Raw genomic sequence first — 15,742 nt, 5'->3', positions numbered from 1 at the left:
TGTGACAAACAATATTTTGAAGCTATTTAAAATATGTAATATCTATTTCTATACTATATACATCTTACAGAAAGCTACCCCAAAGTACAGAGGCAAATTGTTTAGATTTGCTATATTTCATTAACATTCTCATTTTGCTTCTTACTGCAAATAAGACTGCAGGGGATCATTTTAAGGGGTTCGGGATAATGTAAATGCAAACTCTGCTCATTAGGCTTTATTTCCACTTGGAATATTTGATAAAATAAAAAAAACAAAAAAAAAACAACAACAACAAAGAAATAATGCTTTATCCACTTCTGTATTGCACAAAAGCAGTCTGATAGGGAGGTTTGTAGAGCATTAGATTGTATATGTTAAATGCACACAGATCAGATTAACTAAATGTAAAAGCTTAGTCATAATAGGGAATCCAAATATTAACATTAATTTAGAAATTGTGCATGGCTTGTAAAGTATTCAATGTGAAAGCCGCTATTCTAGATTCAACCAATCAGAATGAGAGTCTATCAGTTAGGTCTTCTCTGAACAGTAATAAATGATTTGGTGAATGATCATGATTTTTAATGTGCAGGATATTTATGATTGCAGTCATGTGTAAGGAAAAAAGGCTACAGGCAGTTGTAAAGTAAGCCCACATACTTTATCTACATATCCGAAATGGATGATATGCCATAAATATTTATATGCAAATTGAATAAGGTTTTATATGCCAACATGAACACACTGACTTGAAGCATGGCTAGGACAGAGGACCGACACAACATCTTTTGTTAACCATATATCTATTTTACTACAGTTTAAAAAGAATAATAAGAATAAATGATAGCTATTTACCATTCTATAAGCTCCATGTTTCAATAGTTTTCAATTAATGCTAATAATTATAACAATAGGAAAAATAACAGCAACATTTATTACAATTAATCCTAAAGAATATATATTAATATAAATTGATATTCATCTTAATAAAGTGATTTTTGAACAGTGATGTTGCTTCTGCAGCTTTGTACATGAAAACAATGTCAACATTTTGTAAAACTCCTAGTGGTTGCCATTCACATAGCTACGAGGGCTACAGACTAAAATAGATTCAATAACTAAATCTACTTTATGACTTACTTCGGCACATAACAAATGCTGGTGCTGGGCACTGGGTGTTTGTCCAGTACATCATAGAGAAGATCGGAGTTTGAGGATTGCAGCGATTACCTCACATATGCCATATGCTATAATTGCTTGCAAAGTGGAACAGTAATGAAAATTCATGAAGGAAACACATCTCCCTACAGATTTGAATTTGTATTTAAAATGTCCTTACCGCACAATGTGTATGATGTAGAAGTTCTTATTTTTTTTTTCTGTTAATAGCCCTCTAGAATCTGCAGCAGAATCCCTTTAGTGATTAAAATTAAATTAACAGACTAGGAGAGAAGAACTTCAAAGTAAACACACTGTGCTGTAAGGTCGATTTGAAAATGAAACCTTTTTTCCCTTGGAGGTTGTATGAGTCATAACCAAAGGTGGTATAGCTAGGGCTGCAAAAACAAAGTGATTTAACTCCTACATGACAGAGAACTGAGCAATGACACTATAAGGGCATAATCTATACATCAAAACTGCTTCTTTACGCTAAAGGTGTTGTGCATTATTAGAGTACCTTTTTAAAAGTTAGAGTGCTATTTAATCACTGGGATACCAATTTGGCTGAAATATTATACATTTATATTTTTCTAATTATTGCTAATTTACATAAAACATTACAATACAAACAAGCTGAAATTTAGTTAAACATTACACTAAACAGCATTTATGCATGTTTGCAAGCTGGTAGAAAATGGATTAAAGGCCTGAAGAAACCAGTTTAGATGAAGGTTGAGAAGTGAGAAAGACAAAAGGTTACGGAACCGCATGAAAAAGGATGATCATATACCGTGTTGTAAGATCCACTGTACATATTACATGGTTAACGTTAATTATTGTCCCTACTAAATCAGAAAATAAATGGGGTACATGGTAAGGAACCATTTATAACATCAACCACCGTGCATTACAGCAGATATATATATATATATATATCAATGCTGATATATAAATAAAAAAATAATGTAGACTTCAATTTACCTTCCAATATAATTACAAGCAAAATTAAAAGATTTTACCTGTATTCACACCATGGACACCTGTAGGGTTTTTCTCCAGTATGCACTCGTTTGTGTCTTGTGAGATGAGACTGAGTTGTGGAAGCAAAGTCGCATTCATCGCATTTGAATGGTTTTTCTCCTGCAGAAGGACAATGAGGAAAAATAATTTACTCCTCAGTTAGAGAACTAAAAGAACAAAAATAACAGATCACTGTTGATATAAGTATATCCCGCTCCTATTCGTAATACAGATTAAGGAACAGCACACACATAAAAATATAGTTTTACATTTTATAAGGCTACTTTAAATCAGCAAACAAATATGGGGATTCAGTTCCACCATGTGGCCAAATTGTATTGAGCCTACCACTACTTCACAGTACCCCAATATCGATGGTTCCTACACTAATTCCAACCTGGGATTAGAGTGGGGTCTCAGGATCCGGCTGGCGCACCTTGTTTACCAAGAGGCTTTGTGAACGCCCTTGATCACCTGCCTCACCTTAGCAGTGGCCAGGTCTGGAAGTATTAGAGATGCACACCAAAGCCTTTTAAGGCTTTCTAGGTCCCCATTGGTTATGACGCTCTTAAACGTCATCAAATAGAAGTCACACATGCAAGTTCTGATGTCACATGACTTCTTTGAGCCAATCAGAGGCATCCTTTAGCTATTTAGACCTAAAATAGCTACTTTTCTGTGCCTTGTCATGGTTTCCAGCTTAGTAATGTGAGAGCACGTTATTTCTATTGATTCCTGCATATTTTGACCATGGCTTGTTATTTGACTATTCTAACTTGAGTATCACTTGATGTTTGTCTCATCTACCGTTTGCATACATTCAATTTCCCTGACCTCAGTCATTCTAAGGTCCAGTAATAAGTTTTAGGGGTTATTTATTTGTTACTTAAGTTCTGCGTGTTGGCTGTTAGGCTAGGCTAACATTACGACAGGGCCATGGATCGCGCAGACTTAAGTCAACAAAGGCAAAGATAGAATAACTGAATCAGCTCATGGATGTTTTAGACCTTGCTGGTGCGTACTGCCCATCTCCAGCCAGAAATGTCCCCTGGTCCACATGTTCCACAGCACACTAGTGTGGCAGTGTCTACTACTCACAGTGCCTTGTCCATAGGCCTATCTACTCCTCTTAGATTTAGTGGTGATTTCCATGAGTATCAATGAAACTGAGTATCGATTGTACAATAATCCATTCATGTGTCCTAGTGTATCTTGATGATATACTCATGTATTCTTCTAATAACTCCACTCACTACAATCGTGTTAACAAAGTACTCATAACACAAAATGGGTTTTACAGCAAATTGGATAAATGGTTATTCCATCAATTTTTGGGTTCAGCCAGTTGTTTTAAGATGGATCCCTATAAATTAGAGGCAGTTTTGCAACGGCCCAGATCTAGGGGACTGAAAGCAATCCAAAGATTTATTGGATTTTCTAATTACTACCGCAGGTTCATAAAAGGATTCTCCTCTGTCATTTCTCCAATCACTAATCTTACACGAAACGGAGCTAATACCCAAGCCTGGCCTCCTGAAGCCATGCCTGCGTTTGAACATCTTAAGACCCTCTTTTCTGCTGATTCACTCACCCTGATGCTCCTAAACCTTTTGTTTTGGAGGTTGATGCCTCAGAAATAGGAGTAGGGGCTTTCCCAAAGAAAGTCACAAGATACTCCACTTCATTCCTGTGGCTTTTTCTTCAAGAAATGATCTCCTGCAGAAGTCAACTAAGACACTGGGAACTGTTTGCAATTGCACTTAAAGAGTGGATATGTTTAATGGAAAGATCTAAAGTACCAATAATGATAATCACTGATCAGAAATATTTAGCAAGGTGAAATGTCTCATCTGGACAAGCAAGATGGTATTTGACTCTCTCTTGTTTTAATTTAATTATACTCAATAGGCCTGGTTCCCGCAATACTAAGGTTGACACCTTGACCATGATCAAGTGAATACTCCCATTATAACACCTGAATGTACTGTAGTGACTACCAGATTAACCAGGTCTTCTTTTATGGACAAAATACATGCAGCTAAAACACAGGCTAAAGGGACACCCCATGGTAAACGATTTGTTTCACAAACAGAAAGAGGAGAGATTCTTTCTTTAAGTCATGACACTAAATCAGCAGGCCATCCTGGGATTTTTAAAACTGTGTCCTTTGTTTCTAGACGATTCTGGTGGCCTTCCTTGAACTCCGATGTTTTAGACTATGTTATGGCTTTTACCATAACCAAAACCTCTTAGTCATCACCTTGTGGACTATACTAGAAGCACCATGGTCTCACCCTACTATCGACTTCATTGCAAATTTACCATCATTCTAACAGTGGTAGATTGTTTTTCTAAAATTGTACCTTTAAGTCCACTCCATAAATTACCTACGTCAGCTGAGCTAGGCAAAATATGCATAAACAAAATCTACAGATGACAGACTTCCTCAGAAAATTGTGCCTAACAGGTAAACACAGTTATATCCATGTTCTGTATAAAGTTCTGTTCTGAAATTGTAATTTTATTATCGTTTTCCTCTTCATATTATCCTCAAACAAATGGGGCAGAAGAAAGAGCTAACCAGTCTCTAGAAGCTTTGTTGCAATGTTTTATTTCTCATAATAAGGACAATTGGTCTGGTCTTCGCTCTTGTGCAGAATTTGCTTGCAATAATACCACATTTGACTCTTCCCAACACAGTCCATTTTTCATTAATTCTGGTAGAATCTTGTTTTTCCATCTCAGTTTAATAATACAGGGTTACCTGTTCTTCAATGGTGCTGAGTTATCAGGTTGGGAACAGGGTCTGGCTGTCTACCAGTAATATAAGATTGAAAGTGTCGACTATATAGTTAGCTCTTTTTAGCTCTTTGCATTGGCCGTGCGTTATTTCTAGGAGGATTAACCCTGTTTCTTATGCTTTGGCACTCCCTCCTGCCTTGCACATTCCAGATGTGTCTTTACTATGCAATCGTTTCATTAAGCGCACTGTTCATCATGCCCTTATTAGTGTTGATGGCCAGGAAGAATATAAAGTCCTTCCCGCCTGTTTTTCGTCAAGGCTCCTACAGTCCCACTCCTATCCAAGCGTGGATTTGGACCCGGCAGGCACATCTTGTTACAGCACGTTCCCACAAGGCACTCCCTCCTGCCTTGCACATTCCAGATGTGTTCCGAATGTCTTTACTCAAGCCTTTACTATGCAATCATTTCATTAAGCGCACTGTTCATCATGCCCCTATTAGTGTTGATGGCCAGGAAGAATATAAAGTCCAGTCTATTGCTGACTCCAGCTTTTTTTTTCAATTCTTTATTTTCAAAGTGCAGGGTAAATGACATAAGGCAAAGTTGAATAACATAACAGTTGGTGTACGCGTAAATTACAAGATATTCTGCAATTTTTTTTTGTAGTAGTAGAAAAGATAACAAGAGTGTAAACATTATAATCTTGAAAAGCATAGCAGGACATTTGTGTTGAGCTGATATGATTTAGACATGCATTTCTCAGGTACGTGAGTCTGGTACAGGCTTAGTTAATTTATATATATATTTGTTGATGTAATCAGGGTTTATAAAGTAGATTAAATGTTGTTTACATAGCTAGAATAACTAGGTTAATTTACCACTGGATTGTATGAATTAGGCTACAGCATAGCATATACGATAACTGCAGGAACTAGATAGTAGAAACATGTTTAACTGTGTAAAGGAACAAAAAAATACTCATGAGCTTTGCTGTATAATTGTCCGCAGCCTAATCAGCCGATGCCTGCAGAGGGAGAGATACTGTCCTTGACAAGCTGGAATCTAGTTAAGAGTAGCAGGCCGTCCCGCCTGCTCCGCACCTCCTCATACTCAGGTGCTGTGTTCCCTGGAGTCCGGCCACGTCTGCTTGCTGGGTAGATTGATGGGGTACTTCCCGGTTTAGGCAGCCGGTGGTGTGAAGTGGGAGCTTGACGGCTGTGCAGGTTTTGCCTGGGGAGAGGTCCCTTGGTGGTTCGTGGTGCAGGCGGGTTGCAGCCAGCTGGAATGCCCGCTTGCAGGGGCTCATTGGCTGGTCGTGGGTTCCTCCTACGCCTCCATTTGCATGATGGTTTGCAGACAGGATTCGTGGAAGTCCCCTCAGCATTGCGGTGGTGAGCATGCTTGGTTGAGTCTGTTGTGTGGATGGCGTGTGGCTTGTGGTCACAGAATTTCACCCATAACTCAGCACCCAGCCGGTCACAAGCCGCCAACAGTGGGTCGACAGGGTGAGTAGGCTGTGAAGGGTTCGGTGAAGCCGCAGGTCCTGGCTTGGCGGCCATTTTAATAGGTAGGCCTCAGCCTTCCAGACCTCTGTAAAGGAGTAATGCCACGTTGACGAGGTCACTAGATTCCACCAGTGGGGGCCGGGATATCCCCTGCCGGCCCAAAGGGGGGGGGAGGGGACAGGACCTTGGTACAAGCGTGAGTGAAGCCTGGGGAGAGGATCGGCCGTCTCCCCCACCTCAGGTGCGTTAGCCGGCGGCCAAGACGTCGAGCGTGTCAGATGTTGTTTTTACAGGCTTGTAGGCTCCAATGTGGGTTCAGGCCACAGAAGGTAAAGTGGTGCTTGAAACTTGCCCAGAGAGTCTTCACTCTGTACAGGAGTAGGTAAGTAGGCGTTTGAGTAGTGTCTGTGGGTAGTATCCCATCATTAGAGCACGATTTTTGAGTTTTTTGAGGAGCTCATACTCTGCACATCTGGCAGCCATGCTGGTCTGGCCCCACCCCCGACTACAGCTCTTCTAATGCGGTATTGCAATATCGTTCACCGGTTTCCATATTGCATGGATTTCCACCACAGAAATGCATGTTGCTTGGCTGATCCGTCCTTTTAAAACCAGGTATCCACATAAACCGGCTCCTTCCCGCCTGTTTTCGGGGAGAGGGTACTGTCAAGGCTTCTACAGTCCCACTCCTATCCAAGCGTGGATTTGGACCTGGCAGGCACATCTTGTTACAGCACGTTCCCACAAGGCAGTGGGAATACTGCCTCTCATTCCTCAAACCTTAACAATAGCCAGGTCTGGAAATATTAAAGAAGTTGGCTGTGGTGCGCCAAAGATTGTAAGGCTTTCTAGGTCCTCATTGGTTCTGATGCTCGAGAACATGCGTGCACTGTCATGTTGACTTTACACATGCATGTTCCAATGTCATATGACTTCTATGGGTCAATCGGAGCCCTCATTTAGCTATTTGTGTGGGCTGTTGTTGTTTTCTAGATTAGCTATTCAAGAGCACGTTATTTCTATTAATTCCTGTGTATATTGTCCTTGGCTTGTTATTTAACAATTCTGACTTCTTTATCTCTTGACTTTTAGCCTGTCTACCGTTTGCATACATTTTGTTTTCCTGACTTCGGCCTGTCTTGTACTATTCTATATTAATGTTAAATCCGGCCACATGTTTTAGTTTTTTTTTTATTTGCTTATTTATTTGTTACTTAAAGGGACACTATAGTCACTAGAACAACTACAGTTTATTGTAGCTGTCAGTCCCTGCAGACTTTTTGCTGCAAACACTGCCTTTTCAGAGAAAAGGCAGTGTTTACATTACAACTAAGAACATAGGAACACATCTACTGACCACTCCTCAGACGACCACTAGAGGTGCTTCCTGGGTTAGTGTGCAGCACTGACGTTCAGAATCTCCACACTCTGCATGGAGATGCTGAACTTTCCCCATAGAGATGCATTGATTCAATGCATCTCTATAAAGAGATGCTTACTGGCTAGGGTGGTGTTTGGCTTCACCATCCACCCCGCCTCCTTGGCTAAGGTAATCTCAGTCAATCTAATGCTTTTCTATGGGAAATCATTGTGATTGGCTGAGACCATCAACTCTGATGATGTCAGCCAAGGAAGCGGATTGAAGCTGAGCCAGTGCCGCTAGAAATAAGGTGAGTTATTTCTATATTTAAGGGAGGCAAGAGGGGCTAAATAGTGTTTTTTACACACGTTTGTGTTCCTGACAATATTGTGTTCCTTTAGGGTCTGCATGCTGGGTGTATATAATGACAATAAGAGAATGCAAGCAAAAAAACTCTTATTAGCCGGCTTCAGACCACCTGCAAAGTAGTAAAGTGGAGATGTTAAGTTGGACAACCAAAATTTAAATTAAATATAATGTTATTTTTAGCTCTTTTTCCTAACCCCTCTTATCTTCCAACATAGGTTATTTTATTTCAGCTTTCAGTCTAGAAACTTCCCCGTGGGTTTAAAATAAAAATAAAAAAAAGACTAAAACTTGAGGCAAAGCAACTAAAGAGCGGTTTTACTTCATGTATTAACTGAAGTGCTTGTACATTGAAGGCTTCACAGATTTGTGATCATTTCCTCCCTTATTTCTCCGCCTCTGAGCTTACTTTCAGACTTCAAATGGGCAGTTTATAATTAGTATTAATAGTGGTATTATTGAAATTAAACAGGGAATTCTCTGATCTGCAGCAGGTCATTTTAATATACTTTGTCTTGGTTTCAGTAGTAGGCCAACATTTGCATTGTCAGGTTAATATTGTACTGAGATGAAATAGTTTATTTTCCACTTTGCGTAAAGCATTGATTAGCAAGCATTGATTGTTGAAATAAATCATTTTATATCATGAAATAATGTGGCAAGTGCTGTAGAAAAAAAGTGTATTCAAAGTTCCTTTGACATATTAACTATAGTTTTTCCCAGAGAATTTACCAGTTTCACAATTTAACATTTAATTTTAGGATTTTATTTTTTGCTTATAATATGTTTATTATTGATTTTAACACTATTTGTTTTCTTAGTACTGAAAAGACAGTCTCTGTACCCCAAGTAAAAGTAGATATATGGATTTGACTCTGGGGCATAAAACATACTAGCAAAATAGGAAGAGAGAAAATCATGCAGGGATGCAAGTATCAAGTTTCACTACACAAACGATGCACAGTTATCACTGCAAAAAAACATTTGGATTTAAATAATAAGGTTTAGAACTAGCCAATGTAATTATTGTTCAACTGTTTATTATAGCATTGCTATATAATGGCTACAGTTTCAAGAGAAAGGAAATTAAGTGGAGGCAGATGGGAGAAACAGAGAGACGATTGGGTCGCTTCATAAAATAAATACATACATAATTAAATAAATTCTAAAAATAAATAATCCCTAACATGCTTAAAGGGACACTGCAGGCACCCAGACCACTTCAGCTAATTGAAGTGTCCCTATTGCACTTAGTGCTGCAATGCTAAACATTGCAGTTCCAAAGAACTGCAATGTTTACTTTGCAGCTCTAAGTCTGCCCTTAGTGGCTGTCTACCAGGCAGCAACTGGGCGCTTCAGGAATCGAAACGGATCTCTGGTCCGTTATCTGACCATGGACATCCTCACGCCCTGCATAAGGACCTCCAGTGCCAGATTTTTCCCATAGGAAAGCATTGATTAACGGTTTCCTATGGGGAAATGATAATGACGTTGGCGGGGAGTAGCGTGGGTGGAGCCTGAGCCAGCGTCGAGGGACATTGGTGCTGGATTCAGGTAAGTGGCTGAAGGTTTTTTTTTTGTATTCCCTTTGTGTCTTAACCCCTTCAGCTCCGCGGGAGGGGGGCTACTTAGAAAGCTATAGTGCCAGGGAAATGGCTTTGTTTTCCTGGCACTATAGGATCCCTTTAAACCCTATAGAGCTCAAGAGATTGGGCATCACCTATGGCCTATCGAGAACATCTATTTTAAAGCTCCTGCTTATGTACTGAAGTGCAGGGTTTCTGGCTCTCTGTTTGATGTTGTAGAAGCTAATAGTGATGACCAGGAGACCTGAGATAAATAGTCAAACCATTCTAAAAGGTTTGACTACTTACAATGGGGGAGGGCGCAGGAAGCTCCCTTGTACCAGTGCGCTGTAGTGATGAAGGTGCTTGGAGTATTCATTTAATTGATTTTTAATTTAATAATTGCTCCAAGTACATTACTTTAAAATGCTCTACTGTGTAATACAGCCATTTTTGGCCACTGATCTGCTGTGATAATACTCCGGTGAACATTTTCTTTACATTGCAATATCATTAAATATAGTATTTCATGCATTATTTTAAGTTTCTTTGGGTTAGGCTGTAGGATTCTTCCAGGTGGTGTTAAAAACTGCACCTGCATTATGGACAGATACCAACATGTTTGTCTACAATCGTAAGTTTTGAATAATCTCGTCCCAATGCCAATGGGAGGGCAATCGTATGGATGGCAGCACAAAATGTGTTTCTCCTGAAATGCGTTCTGGAATATTTTGTCTTAATATCAAATGCTGCTTGTTAAAGGGGGCGATGTAAAATCCGTGTGATGTATCCTCTCTTATTACTTTCCCTATAATTAATGAATGTAGCTTGTCAGTTTTAGGAAAAAAACAATTCCAAGTCATTTATGCCACAAATATCTTTCACAGAGAAGACAGTCACATAATTCAGGAAGTTCCGTTTGCTAGCTATTTGTCAATCATCCCCAGTATAATTGGAGGTGGCTATGCTGTTGATTGAACAAAATACTACTATATGTCATGATGTCTCTTGAAACTGTCAAGCTTGTGTAGCCTATGAAGTACAAAGCAATCTCCAAATGAATGATGAACTGACTAGGTGCTGCTATGATCAGAGCAGAGCTGAAAAGGCTGTTTTTAATTCACTTAAGTGAGAAAATCGGAGAGGTTTGGTTACGCTTTTAGTTGGGAAAAAGGGTTCGAGAATGTGAATGCATTTTGCAGTGGCTCAGCAATGCTTTAAATACTAACAAATGTCCTACAAATATCTTAAGTGATTCTACATTTAATGAAAAAAAGTTATATTTTTATTTTTTGTTTTTCCAAAGATAATGTTGGTCAAATAACTCGAAAATCTGTATATTTGAACATATGGTTTACTAACATATTTGTACCTAGCGGTAAACATTTGCGTGCACCTGGGAAGGGACCGAAGAGCTAATTTAAGCACTGTGCAATATCGGACTGAAATTAGAACATACATAAATATTACATTTACTTGTTACTTTCATTACAAGGAATAATCAGCAGAATGGGGATGTTTTGACATGGACATTAATTTGTCTCGAAGGGTATAGGTGAGGCTTTAGGGAACCACAACATAATTTCCTCACAACTGCAAACATAGGGAATATCTGCCTGGGCGCTTTGGGAATCGAAACAAATCTTAGGTCCGTTATCTGATGCTGGACATCCTCACACTCTGCATAAGGACCTCCAGCATTAGATTTTTTTCCCCATAGGAAAGCATTGATTAATGCTTTCCTATGGGGAAATCTGAATGACGTGGGCGGAGCCTGACCCTGCGTCGAGGGACATCTGTGCTGGCATCTGTGCTGGATTCAGGTAAGTGTGTTCCTGTAATATATTGAAGCAAAGTGCAGGTTGGCATATTCATACCATGGCACATTTCACACTGAACAGAGAACAGGAGCACATAGAGAAATCTGTACCTCTGTAAGCATATATAATTTTTTTCTTGCCATTAGACTGACGATACTAAAAGAAAACTCCAAACACCATACTTACATTATCTTGCTGTAGTGGTTATGGTACCAGAAGTGCCCAAGTCTTCTCCCCCATTGTAAGTTGTCAATCCAAATGAGAATGTTTTGAAAACTCACCTGAAGTCCCACAGGCGTTGGTCGCCACCTCCTTCCCTGAACTAAGCCCTTTTCAGTCCCTTTAAAGGACATTAAGGGGAATCCATTTTCAGGAACCCATATTTTAGAATAGCAACTCCTAAAATAAAATGTAAAACGTACTCTACTGTCAGCTATTAAGTGACAGGCATGGGCAGTCACTGATGTATCCTGATGTAATTGATGGATTCATGCACATATATTCTGTGCAAGGTAGATTTATTATCAGACATGTTTTTAAAAAGCTCAATACGTGTATCAGTTATATATTTGATGGTGAGGACCCTCGTCCTGACATATGAGATTAAGTCCATATGAAATGAAGAAGGTAGAACACCCATGATGCTTCAGCCTGCTTCTCTAGAATCCTCAGTTGTATGTGTAGCCAAGCAGAGGAGGAGGAGGTATAAAAGGTAAACCATGCAGGGCAACTTAAGCACAAGCCAATGATCAATGAAGGATGTGGCCTTGTGGCTCTCCCCACCGGGAAGGAAATTCTATTTTTCAAGTAAGACAAATATTTTGTTTTCTTTCTTTAGAGTTTGAGAGCAATACATGGTGGACCCAAGTAAAGCAAGAAACGAAGCCACTTCAACAACATGTAGGGTGGGTAGTGATGGTAACTAAATAGAAACAACAACCATGGTACCTTCCTATCAAAACCAGCATCAACAGAAAAAGTATATGCAAGAATGACCAAATGATAAGGATCTACTGGCAAACTACTGGAGAAGACCAGCTTTGGAAAAAGGACAAATCAATCTTTAGATGGGGCTCAGAAAAGCAGAATGTTTAGCAACCTTAAGGTATGTATCTTTCAGATCCACAGTAGTCATAAACTGGCACTCCATTAATGAAGGTTGGACAGTGTAATGCTCAATTGTTGATAAGATGGAAACAACTGCAGATTTCTGAGCTTGATATTGTTTATTGCTTTTAAATAAAAAAGATAATCAATTTGAACTGTCTCTTTAATTCCTGGCAGGTTATAAACAGCAGCGGAGTTGAAGTTGTTTTAAGATAAGGCAAATTTAACACAACCAGCGAGAAGTTCCAAATTAGGATGCAGATGATTAATTAGTAGGTGTTGAAAACAAGGTTAGGAGTTTAGGTGGAGCAGATAGCGAACCACTTAGAATTAGGATGGTTATATATTAAGCTTGAGCTAATCTGGTTTACTTAACTTATGAAGGAGCGATAATCCAAATTGGTGATAGAGATTCCACAGAGAATCGAGGTTGCAGCAGGCAAGAGAATATCCAAAAACAGTCCGAGGTCGTAGGAGAGGAGAAGGAGGGTAAACGATTAAACAGTCCGGGTCCGATACACAGTAGAAGTAGTAAATATTCAGTTTGAAGTTCGCGGGAGCTTTCGAGTTGATCCAGCACTGTGGTGTTGACGCGGTCTCTCTATGAACCCTGGGAACGACCACGTCATAGGAGGGGGAGTGGCCGCGCTCCGAGAACCCGGAAGTCCACGGTTAGCGAATGCCGGAAGGTCTGACAGAACCCCCCTCATAAGAAGCAGCCACCGGATGCTGTCAACGAGGTCTGGATGGGTAGCGAGCATGGTACGCATTGATAAGTCGACGAGCATGCACCGCGGAGGACGACACCCATGAATCTTCGTCAACTCCGTAGCCCTTCCACCGGACAAGATATTGTAAGGAACCACGATGGATTCGTGAATCGAGAATCCTCTGGACCTCGTATTCCTCTTCACCTTGTACCAGAATGGGATCAGGAGTGGTAAGAACATCCCTCATGAAAGGGTCGGAGTGGTGTGGTTTAAGCAATGACACATGGAAGACTGGATGTAGTTTCATGGTAGGTGGAAGTTTCAATCTAACCACGTTTTCGTTGATAAGCGACAATATACGAAAAGGGCCAAGGAAGAGTGAACTCAGTTTCTTTGAGGGACGGTTGGTGACAATGTTTTTTGAAGAGAGCCATACTAGATCACCAACCTTGTAAGTAGGGGAAGGTCGTCTACCAGTATCGAAAAACTTTTTCTGAGCAGATGATGCATTTTTAAGGTTATCACGTAACCTGAGGAAGAGGGCAGACATGAACGAGTTATGGTTGGAGACGTATGGATTAGAAGAAGGAAGTCCTTGATCGGGGAATGAAGAAGGATGGAATCCAAAATTTGAGAAGAATGGAGTCATTTTGCTACTAGCGTGTACCGAGTTGTTGTATGAGAACTCTGCCATTGGTAACCACGTGATCCAATCATCTTGTAAATGAGAGCAATAACACCGCAAGTATTGTTCAACACATTGATTAACTCTCTCTGTTTGTCCGTTGGTTTGGGGATGATAGGCTGAAGATAATTTACGTTGAATGTTGAGGGAGGAACACATCTCATTCCAGAATTTGGAGGTGAACTGTGTTCCTCTGTCTGATATGATTTCTTCAGGAAGACCATGGAGTTTCACGATGTTGTTGATGAATATTTTTGCAAGTTCAGATGAAGAGGGTAATTTCTTCAAAGGAATAAAATGGGACATCTTGGTGAAACGGTCTACCACTACCAGAATGGTGGTATGATGTTGCGAAGGAGGGAGTTCTACCAAGAAGTCCATTGAGATGGACTGCCAAGGTCTTTCTGGAACAGGTAGGCTCAGTAATTGACCGAATGGTGGATGATGGTCAGATTTTGATCTCAGACAGGTTGGGCAGTTTTTGACATAAGATTCTATGGTTCTGTCCTGGCGAGGCCACCAGTAATATCTTTTAGACAGCTCCAGTGTTTTCCTTGTACCAGGATGACCAGCCAGAGGGGAATCATGAATCAAGGAGAGTATTTTATTCCTAAGCAAGGGAGGAATGTATAACCTGTCCTTGAAGTAGTACATACCGTCCTTTTTTGATAGATTGCTTTGTTTGGGAAGTTCAAGATCTTCTTCTTTAAGATGTTTAATATCATCAATTAATGACGAAATAATACCTATGATTTTAGGAGGTTGAGTTTCGTTTACAGGAAGATCTTGGTGAATTCTGGACAGGGCATCTGCCTTTTTGTTTCTGGATCCAGGTCTGTAGATGATTTGAAAATTGAAACGGGAAAAGAAAAGATTCCAGCGTACTTGTCTGGCAGAGAGTGTTTTGTTGGAATGAAGATATTCAAGGTTCCTGTGGTCGGTATAAACAATTACAGGAGTGCGTGTGTCTTCAAGTATGTGACGCCAGTTTTCGAATGCAGCTTTAATACTTAATAATTCTTTTTCTCCTACAGGATAATTTCGTTCAGCAGGAGACAAAGATCGTGAAAAAAAAGCTACTGGATGGAGAGGATCTTGAGGCGTTTGGTGTTGAGAGAGGACAGCCCCGATAGCTGTGTCAGAAGCATCCGTTTCCATGACGTAGAGAAAAGCAGGATTAGGTAGTTGAAGAATGGGAGCACTTGTGAATCTCCGTTTTAATTCATCAAAGGCTGCTTGAGCCTTATCGTTCCAAGCAAAGGACCGTTTACTGCTATTGAGCAGGTTGAGGGGATGAGCAACCTTGGAGTAATTTTTAATGAACTTCCTATAGAAGTTGGCAAATCCCAGAAAACGTTGTAAGTCTTTAGTATTAGTAGGAGTAGACCAGTTGACAATGCAATCTATTTTGGAGGTATCCATACTTATTGAATGAGGGGAGATAACGTATCCCAAAAAAGTGATTTCATTGACTTCAAATATAAATTTTTCTGGTTTTGCGTATAATTTGTGTGTTCTTAATCTGGATAATACCCATCTCACGTGTTTTCTGTGTTCTTCAAGGTTGTTGGAGTAGATGAGAATATCATCTAAGTAAATGATGACACAAACGTCTAGGAGATCTCGGAAGATATCGTTAATGAAATGCTGAAAGGTTGCAGGGGCGTTACATAGCCCGAAGGGCATGACAAGATATTCGTAAAGACCATATCGGGT

The 15,742-nt window shown here is 39.9% G+C and overlaps 1 protein-coding gene across 1 annotated transcript in view; it reads right to left on the bottom strand.

Annotated features, from left to right (window-relative positions):
• The window catches only part of ZNF407 (zinc finger protein 407), a 547,008-nt gene that overhangs the window by 169,798 nt on the left and 361,468 nt on the right, over window positions 1-15,742 (bottom strand). The window contains exon 7 of the mRNA XM_063451620.1: window positions 2,163-2,283. Coding sequence (XP_063307690.1) covers window positions 2,163-2,283 — 121 coding nt within the window. The remainder of the gene's footprint in view (window positions 1-2,162; window positions 2,284-15,742) is intronic.

Source organism: Pelobates fuscus, chromosome 4, assembly GCF_036172605.1.
Source record: "Pelobates fuscus isolate aPelFus1 chromosome 4, aPelFus1.pri, whole genome shotgun sequence".
Taxonomy (NCBI): domain Eukaryota; kingdom Metazoa; phylum Chordata; class Amphibia; order Anura; family Pelobatidae; genus Pelobates; species Pelobates fuscus.
The sequence above is the reverse complement of the archived record's forward strand: the minus strand, read 5'-3'. Positions and strand labels throughout refer to the sequence as shown.